The sequence below is a fragment of the Clupea harengus genome, chromosome 11 (genome assembly GCF_900700415.2).
Source record: "Clupea harengus chromosome 11, Ch_v2.0.2, whole genome shotgun sequence".
NCBI classification, from domain to species: domain Eukaryota; kingdom Metazoa; phylum Chordata; class Actinopteri; order Clupeiformes; family Clupeidae; genus Clupea; species Clupea harengus.
In genome coordinates, this window is record NC_045162.1 from 4,738,224 (window position 1) to 4,747,813 (window position 9,590).

The window sequence follows — 9,590 nt, forward strand, 5'->3', positions numbered from 1 at the left end:
TTTTTTTCAGTGTACGTAACTCAAGCAGAAGTGTCACACACTTCATGCAAAGGCATGTAAATAAATAGTTACAAATTAAATTAACACTTAAAATCTCACACATCGCAACGTACAATAAATCAAAACATAATCTTTGCACAAGTAAAGATGTGAAAAACAATCAATTAAGTCTTCTTCATAGTTGTCTTATAATAAAAAATATATTATCTCCTTTCAACCAAATGTTAAAAAGAGGTATAAATTCCAAACGTTTAAAAAAAACGTAATAAATAATAAATAAAAAACACACAGTTTCTTGACATATCCACATACATCCCTAAACTTCTAAAGAGTAAGCCTTTGATCGTCTCCGACAGACTCTCAAGAACACTAGCCAGTATGCTGAAATCATGATAGTCCAGTAGCATATGTACGCTATCGATCCAAAGACTACAAATTTCAACTCCTCCTGTTTTTCTATTGTTCTCCAGTCCGCCTGTGTTTCCTTGTAGATGGTGTAAAACATTCCTCCTAACAAAATGGCCGCCCATATAGAAAGCGGTAATAGGGGAATGTAGTTACCTACTATCTTGCGGCGACCCGATGTGCCCCAGCTACTCTTGTTCATCGTGATAATGGCAAAGTACTTGGCAGGGAGGAGACTGGTCATATACAGGGCAGAGTACAGTGACATGAACACCATCAGCAGGTTTCTACGCAATATACAGGCATACGCCGCTTTCACCAGGCCAATGAGCTGGATGCAGCAAAGGACCCAGATGATGTCCCATAAGGTGCCTGTCCAGAAGAGCTTGATGATAGTGGCTGTGACGAAGAAGGGGAAGATTCCTGACACGATGGACTCGTAGGTCATCCAGAGGTGATGTTTGTGCCACCACATGGCGTTGAACAGCCACTCCCTGAAGTAGGACTTTGTCCAACGCGTCTGCTGGTTCAACCATCGTAAGAACTGTCCTGGAGTTTCTGTGTAACACTTGGATCGAGCTGTGTATCTGGGTAAAGATACATGCACACCATCAATACAGCAGAATTTCTGCACATATCTTTTAGAATGTGGACAAATACGATTAAAGACTCTGACATCATTCACTTTAAGAAATATTCATCATTAAGAACAAATATTAAGTTGACTAGGAGGTTGTAGTACTCACTTAGTGGCATAGCCCATGCTCAGCATGCGATTTGTGAGGTGACGATCATCTCCAAAAGTGCAGTGACTCCCAAGAAACTCCTGGTTATACCAAGCCTCCAAGAACTGCTGCAATAAGTCATTACGGTAAAGACCTGTGTAGGTGAAGCAACACTTGAGTAACAGTTTTTTTTTTTAATTATTATTTATATAATGGATTAAAACCAGAAAGATGACAGGAAAAAAAACATTCAGTCAAAAAGCTAAATGTAATTAAAATGTGTAGATATTTCTCTATCTCTTACCAAGGGGGCCACTGATGCAGGAGACACAGTCGAAGAATGACTGACAGGAGCGCTCGATGTTGAAAGCCATCCAGTATCTCAGGCTGCTCATGAAGCTGATGTAGGAGTCCTTCTCATTGAGGATCATGACGTCTCCCCCCACCGCCCCGTACTTCTGATTGCTCTCCAGCACCTTCACGAGCTCGCAGGTAGCCAAGGGGTCCAACTTCGTATCTGAGTCACACACCTGTGAGAGAGAGAGAGAGAGAGTGAGAGAGAGAGAGAGAGAGCGAGAGAGAGAGAGAGAAAGAGAGAGATTTTTAGTTTAGTGTCACTGCAATCAAATTCGGACAATATCCACTACAGTAACACCTGCACGACTCCCACTCTCACCTGTATGTAGTCCACTGACGATCCCAGTGCCTTGAAGGCGGTGTACATCACATCCCGCTTGCCTCCCCACTTCTGCATGATGCAAACGCAGCGCTTGGTCTGAATGAGTTCCTCCACCTCTCTCCTCTGGGGGTCCTCTTCCCGAAGGCCGTCGCTGGCGTCCAGCTCGAGGCTGGCCCCGTTGGTGGGGTCCCACGTGTGGTAGTTGTTCTGCCACACGAAGCAGCCCGGGTCCTGGTCAGCGAAGACCTCCTTGAACATCTCCATCATGTAAAGGTCGTCGTCAGAGTTGCCGTCCACCACCATGATGACGCGCATCAGGTGCGAGGGATACTGGAGCGCTCGTACCGAGTCCAGGCACTCACGCAGGTACGCTGGGTCCTCCTGATAGGCGGAGATTGTGAAGCCCACTGTCTTGGTGTAGGAGCAGGGCTTGCGTCTGGCAGCCATCCTCCGTTGCTCGATGAAGGCAAACAGACTCTGAATCAGCACGTGGATGCTGAGAAGCAAACCGTAGAAGCCGAAGGAGATGATGCCGTAAGGGGATGTGATGATTGGGAAGCCAGCGATGTAAGCCCATACCATCACCCCCAGCACCACCAGGGCGAAGAGGAAGGTCAGTATCGCACGTACTAAAGTGCCAAATTTCCTGAGCAAAGGTTTCAACTCCATATTTACACCTGAAAAATAAGTGGCATTGGATAAAAGATTTTAAATTAATTAAAATTGATGCGGAGACATTCTATGGCATAGTATGCATGTCTTTTTGCCATTCATCAAGGTGTGCATTCACATCACAAGTTACCATGTTAGATTATCACAGGTTCAGTTATATTCAGTAATGTTCTGATGCTGACAAATTGCTGACAAAATAATGAAACATAGTTGGAGTTAGAAAAATTGTTAAAAGATAACCCATCCTCGGACGTTAAGAACTTTCAAGATGAACATACCCACTAAATAATTTCGGAATGCGATTCTGCTCATTGAGCGAAAATGTAAATATCATTACGTTAATTAACATTGATGCATATAGTTTGGTACTGAAAGAACCTGCGTTTGATTTTGTTTAACAAAAAGACAAACAAAAACTTTAAACAAATGTAAAATCATAGGCAAACCTCTTACCCTTTCCGTTGGTAAGCGCCCTCAGCAAGAAACACTTTAACTGGTTCCCGTTAATTCACCCCCTTACTTGTAGCAACTGCCACATGTGTACCGTTTTATATAAACTCAATGAAACACGCCCATGCATTTTCTTTCCAGCCCTATGTGAGCTGTCCCATTCAAAAGCCACGCTTCCCTACCCTTGACAGCAAATAACGCATCAGACAGTGTCAAACGCTTGACATTTGACGTCATTAATACATATTTTAAAGAGAAGCGATTAAAACACGTCTTATGAAGTAATTCCTGTACTTTTGTGTTTTTCAAATAGTCCTACACATTTTTCAGTTGTGCCGGTAATACTCCAGTCATTTGTCTCACTAATTTCCTCTTCATGAATTAATTAATGTCAATGAAGTCACTTTCCCTCCGCAAAGCTGTAGGCTTGTATATAGCCTAGTGTTTATTTGTTTTTATATGTTAAATTGGTTTGTTTGTGTTGGAGTTCACAGTATCGTAATAATTTACTTCTAATATATTGATTTAATGGGAAATGTGTGAGTAAATCTAAACCACACTGTAACCTGACTTTCATACAATACAAACCTACATTCCTTCAGTATCAAGTTGTATATTTGAAGTGACAGTCACCTTACGTTTCAGATTTTGATCATAGGCGAATGACAGGTTAGATGAGAAACTGAAAGGTGCTATCCCTGCCTAGCCACTACATTATCCTGCTATCTTAATTATATCCTGTTGAATATGTTATACTCAGAGCTGTGTATGTTCTTTGGCAACCACATGATGCATACGGTCCACCTGATGAACCGTATGCCTCCATAATCAGATGGTTCAGACATGTGGATATGTCAAGAAACTCAGGGCGTATCATGCCACCTTCTGACAGTTATAAAAAGCCTTTTAAGGGTATAATATTTAATCTGAATAGGTTTATAGATCCAAAACGTTCAAACCATCAACGAAGAGAAAAATTGTCCATTCATCATCTTTTCCACTGCATCATAAGAGAAACACAGCTCTTACTCCCCCTGGTGTCAAGAGACAGCTAGTGTAGCAAATTTCATTAAAAACCCGGCAGGGCACCCAATACTTTTTTTAAGTACACGAACAAAGTCAGAATTGAGCCTATGACTTTGGCATTTGTACATAATTGTTTTGTGGGAGCATTCCTTTGAAGGTTGGAGATGCCTCTGTATGTACATCACAAACCTTCACAGCTACAGCAGATGAGAAGAGAGGGAGAAGACAGCCAGCTGAAATATTATGAAAATGCTGAATACTAAAACTTAACTCATGCTGACTTTAGTTTGACCCCTCTACTGATTGTTTCCTCTTGTCGCTCAGTCAGTTTCCCTGAGAGGATTTGGGAGAGCATGCGGGGTGCTGCGGTGTGAGACAATGATTCGAGGGACTTTGCTACAACATCTGTGCTGGTCTCCTTAAGCTTCCTTCACACCACTACTACCTCAGACCAGCACCATATCATTACCCAGAATTTCACAGTTTTGGAAAGTGTTTGGTGTAAGTCTAATTTTAACCTCTGTTTTTCGTTCTTTCTTTCACATTTGTTATAATTTGGTTTCGCCATTTTAGATTATGATTAAAATTAGCTGTCATTTTCATTTCTGGTACCATATTACTGCAGACACGGGCTATCACCCACCACCCCACTCCAAATCCACCTCCATTAAAGAATCCAGAGGAAAAGATGACAGTTTTGTGTTCATGTGCAATTCTTTATGTGGTACAGACCAGCAGACACAGTGTGAATCAGAGACTGAGTGGCTTCATTTGGTTTCTTGTTTAATGGCCATTCACTGTGCACTCATCGAGGGTCCATCTGAGCTGCTTAGCCAGAGGCCATAGTCTCCTTGATCCACGACACGTAGTTGCAGACCTTAGCGTACACGCCGGGCTTCTTCTTCATGGCACAGCCGTGACCCCAGGACACCACGCCCTGCAGCTCACCATCACACACCATAGGACCGCCAGAGTCACCCTGAGAAAGACAGACAGGGGAATGAATAAATTAATGAAAAAATAACCTTTATGTAAATGTAACCATTGAAAATCGACTTAATCTGTATCACAAACAGTTGTGCACTGCTATTGTATCCTGCCACCCTTACTATGCTTGTATAACTGGAAATCCCTAGCACCAAGCCAGCCAACATAACTAAACATAACTCATCACAACAAAACACATATCAAATTCCCAATATCAATAAAACTGGGCTACAGACAGGGCATGTTGTACTGTGAGGGAGGGCCTTTACGGATCAGCATGTGGCGCGCGTTGTGCACTCTTGTGTATCCTGCCACCCTTACTGTCCTAAATATAATTTGCATACACCATGTCAGCCAACCATAACTAAACATAACTCTTTAAAACTAAACACAAACCAAATTCCCATACACCTTGCCGACGCAGCCTCTCCCTCTGCCTCTCCCTCTCCTTCCATACCATATTATGCTATTACTGATACTGAAGTGGCCATATTACCTATTGTTAATTGTTTACCTTGTTGTTAATTGTTTACCTTAATGTATCTCTTCATCTGTTTATCAAATGTTCTATCTCTTATAGCGTGACCTTTCAATCAATCAATCAATTTATTTATTTGTTCAAGAGGGACAGTGTACATTAAAATGTAAATGCACCCAATTATAGCCAAAAGGCTAGTTTCCATTGGCAGTCCCCCTGCCAGAGTGAAATGCAAATGCTGGTAGCTGAACTGTTATCTCGGAACAAAGACAACAGTATTTCCATGGCATTGTCTCTGACAGGATTAGATAAACTGTACCTGGCATGAGTCCTTGCCTCCTTCCATGAAGCCAGCACAGATCATATTGGATGTGATCTGGAACGGGTAGGCATTGAAGCAGGTGTCATCGTCGATGATGGGTGCATCCAGGCACTGCAGCTTGTCTGGGTACCTCGCTGCAGCAATGACAGAGAGGGTGTAAAAAAACAGTTGGAGGGAAGATGGCAGTCGAGGTCCATTTATAAAGTGGTAGGCGTACTGCTCTCGTGATCGCTAAAGCTTGATTACCGTGTCTGAATGAACTCAAGCTGTTAGTGCTGTCAGCAGACTGTTAAGCAACACACTATGTCAGCAGTGAGAGCTTGGCAGCTGTCTCTTGGGGATATGAGAGCCGGCCATTTTGCTGAAAACTAAGCAGCATATGTGTCCAAGAGCTACAGAGAAGCTGTGTCTTAAACACAGACACGTTCTCTCTCTCTCTCTCTCTCTCTCTCTCTCTCTGTCTTTCTATCTCTTGCTCTCTCATTTCTTTCTGTCTCTCTGTCTTTCTATCTCTTGCTCTCTCACACACTCACACATTCTTTCTCCACTTCGCCCTCTCATACTTCCTTAATGTCAATCTTGATTACCCTCCCATTTATACATATACACACTAACCTCTCTCTTTCGCTCTCACACACACACACACACACACACAAACAGACACACACACACACACAGCCACACACACACGCACACACACACACACTCACACACACACACACAAACACACACACACTCACACACACACACACACAACACACACACACACACACACACACACATATATACACACACACACACTCACACAGACACAGACATTCTGGCATGTCAGTGGCGCAGCGCCCAGACACCCCTAAAATAACCACCCCATTCTTCTCCACTTCTCTACTCACAGCCGTGGTTGCTGTCGCGGATGTTGCCCCAGCCGGAGACGCGGCACATGGTCCCGTCGGGAGCGCAGGCGCTGGGGAGGGCCATGGGCTGCACGTACTGGTCAATGACAGCGGGCTCACTCAGTTTCATCAGCATGATGTCGTTGTCCACGGTCCGGGAGTTGTACTCGGGGTGCCGGATGGACTTGGCCGACATGATGTGCTGCTCCGTGCCCTCGGGTTCCCAGATGTGGTGCTCGCCCAGGCGGACCTGGGTGGGGGACCTGTCGGGTGAGATGCATCATGGGTACTCAGAGCAGAGTTTTACTGAAACAGTAAAGATAATAACGTTATGGTAATAACGTAATACTTGTTATTTCGAGTAATGTGGTGTCAGACGTATGGTCTCAATTTGAATAATGTCACATTTTACCAACAACTGTTTTTGTGTTTCCCAGGGAAATGTTTTCATTTATTTTATTCTACAGTGCACAGCAAGTTTAACATGCCAACCATATTTGCATCCCTTCAGCCCCATATAAGCACAAGCCCCATTAACTGCACAGGTGCACTCACTTCTGGTAGCAGTGGGCAGCGGAGAGGACCCACTCGCTGGAGAGGAGGGTGCCCCCACAGTAGTTGTACCCATCGAACAGAGACACTTGCCAGGGCACTGAGTTTTTCACACACTCATAGCCTCCAACAATTTTGTCATCTTCTCCCTCCAGGGCAGACACTTAAAAAAAAAGAAATGATCAAAGCTGGAAGGTATACGATGAAACATATGGCAAGGTATATGATCATATGGTATATAATCACACAATTGTTTCTTTCTCAGGAAACTTAAATGCCACACTGCTCACTGCTCACTACTCCCAGCTTTGAGTGCAAATGATTAATTGTGTTTACAGATAAATAAGTTCTACACTGGTGCAATTGCCTGTGACTCGCAGCACCCCAAAGTCAATTGCTTGCAATCCCATGTCACATTTAACACACAACATTTGTTTTCACATTACTAGAGCTTGTTATTTTTGGTTCAGAAACATGTTAAAATGTACCTGCCCCTGCCAAAAAGGCCAAAAGAAAATACAGCTTCATGTTCACCTCAATGTCCCTACCAACCCCCTGGCTCACGGCTGTTTTATACCCACGGCTGTGTTGGTTTATACCCACCGCTGTGTTGGTTATCTGGCTGAGCTCAAGGACCCTGCTTATCTGAATCTGGCACTGAAACGAGCTCAATCCACTTGTTATACAGCAACTTTGCTAACATATGCTAACAAGGCTTGGTGGAACTGTTTTGTCAAAAATCAAAATCCCCGTATCACTTTTAGGTATCTCTCTAGCATCTGTATTGTTCTTGACACATCTCAGACATAACAAATAAAGTTTATTTTATTTAACAAATGAATTACAAGGCCAAAGAAAAAGTGACAGAAGTTCAGTGATATGGGATATTTTTTAGCTATATCATTGTAATACATCTTTGTCTCAAATAATGTGTGAAAGTATGAAATATAATCATTCAGGATAGATGTAGCAGTGCAAGCCTTTTGTGTTGATCTGTTTTTTTCCCTATGACAGCGTGGACCTTTTGAATCACTTCTGCACATTCTGTTTTCCCATGCCAAATATAGATGTTCTCTTTATCAGAAACCCTCTGAAATCCAGCCCACTCAACAGGTTTAGACATACCCAGTCCCTGTTAAACTTTAAAACTTTAAGATTATTTTAGTCATAATTCAATATTGATACTCTCCAAAATAATATTCCAACAGTCTCAATAATGTATCCGTCAAAATGTTTCAGATGTAATCCCTATTTAAACAGAAATGCTTAATCTGTATTATCAAATAATGTTTATATAGATACATTTTGGGTAGACCCCATGTCACTGCAAACTACAGTGTCAGTAGAGCGCAGGAGCAGGGACCAAGCCACCAAGCCACCACAGGCTTGAAGCTGACATTGGTTCTTTTACTGGAGAGTATAGAGTCACAAAAGTCCAAAAGGTTATTGAAGGAAATCCACGGAAAAACAAAAATGTGCATTTGAACAGAGTGCAAAGATTACAGCCAACGACCAACTAGCATGTTCATTCTGCGCTTAGGTGGTGGTAGTATGAATGTGTCAAGGTAAACAGGAAGATACAGTCTACAAAGTGTAAAGCAGCGTTTGTTTATCATTTTCACACCCTTCTCGCTCACCACAGATGGTTTCGTGATAGCTACTTCTAATCGAGAATATGTCTGATAATAAGTTGCAAATGCTACTGGTGGCGTCAGCCCTTGGTCTTTTGGTTGTAGAACATAAAAAGAGGCAGAGGCGAAAAATGAGGAGAAACCTCACTCATTTGATTAAATCATAGATACTACAGCAACAGGCTCAAGGGGCTTTCCAGTGTCGAGAGTTGGAGATAACTGAAACCGGATTTAGCTTGGGTCTTTCATGTTCAGTTCCACATGTTGAAGAAACGTATTGGTCCAATCATCCGGAGGCAAAACACTAACTACCAATCAGAGAGATCTCTCTCAATGATGGACTCCGCCACCGATTCAAAATGCTTAATCGACCAAAAAGCCGCTGACAGGCGTGCGACTAGTGGCAACGGAGCGGGACACACTTCAAAAACTAGGGCCGCAGACGCTCACCAAGGGGGGCTCGACATAGGCAGATGGCCGACCACCACTTTAGTCACAGGCTTTAGTCGACAGCCAAAATGGTGGTCTTGGCTGGCGCCTCCTATTGGCCTGCTGCTGATGGCATCTCTGAGTTCTTTTCAGGGTCCTCCAGGCCTTTTTCCAGGTCTGGGTGCATCTCACCACAGCAGCCTCTGCTGACGGAATCACCATGACCCGGAACCACCATGACCCGGAAGCACCATGGCCACCTTCTGATCAGGGAATAAAGGAGGTTGGAATCCACATTGGACCTCAAAAAGGGAAATACCTGTGGAGGCACTGATGAGTTG

General features: G+C 43.3%; 2 protein-coding genes across 2 annotated transcripts; both read right to left on the minus strand.

Moving 5' to 3' along the window:
- Nucleotides 1-298: 298 nt before the first annotated feature.
- Nucleotides 299-2,478, minus strand: has1 (hyaluronan synthase 1). Its single transcript, XM_012818042.3, has 4 exons — nucleotides 1,807-2,478; nucleotides 1,435-1,660; nucleotides 1,152-1,284; nucleotides 299-992 (listed from the first exon to the last, which is right to left on the minus strand). The coding sequence occupies exons 1-4, from the start codon at nucleotides 2,476-2,478 to the stop codon at nucleotides 317-319; spliced, it is 1,707 nt and encodes a 568-aa protein (XP_012673496.1). The 3' UTR covers nucleotides 299-316.
- Nucleotides 2,479-4,663: 2,185 nt separating this feature from the next.
- On the minus strand, nucleotides 4,664-7,781 carry LOC105891711 (trypsin-3-like). The gene is made up of 5 exons (XM_031576520.2): nucleotides 7,678-7,781; nucleotides 7,193-7,352; nucleotides 6,638-6,900; nucleotides 5,742-5,878; nucleotides 4,664-4,936 (listed from the first exon to the last, which is right to left on the minus strand). Exons 1-5 carry the CDS (start codon nucleotides 7,715-7,717, stop codon nucleotides 4,787-4,789), a joined length of 750 nt encoding a protein of 249 aa, XP_031432380.1. The 5' UTR covers nucleotides 7,718-7,781; the 3' UTR covers nucleotides 4,664-4,786.
- Nucleotides 7,782-9,590: the final 1,809 nt, after the last annotated feature.

Coding starts and splice junctions, on each gene's coding strand:
- has1 (XM_012818042.3), bottom strand. CDS start 2,478: ATGGAGTTGAAACCTTTGCTCAGGAAATTTGGCACTTTAGTACGTGCG. Junction 1,285..1,434: donor CTGCATCAGTGGCCCCCTTG/GTAAGAGATAGA, acceptor TCACCTACACAG/GTCTTTACCGTAATGACTTA. Junction 993..1,151: donor AGCATGGGCTATGCCACTAA/GTGAGTACTACA, acceptor ATCTTTACCCAG/ATACACAGCTCGATCCAAGT.
- LOC105891711 (XM_031576520.2), bottom strand. CDS start 7,717: ATGAAGCTGTATTTTCTTTTGGCCTTTTTGGCAGGGGCAG. Junction 7,353..7,677: donor GGCCTTTTTGGCAGGGGCAG/GTACATTTTAAC, acceptor TTTTTTTTTAAG/TGTCTGCCCTGGAGGGAGAA. Junction 5,879..6,637: donor CCGCGACAGCAACCACGGCT/GTGAGTAGAGAA, acceptor TCATTGCTGCAG/CGAGGTACCCAGACAAGCTG.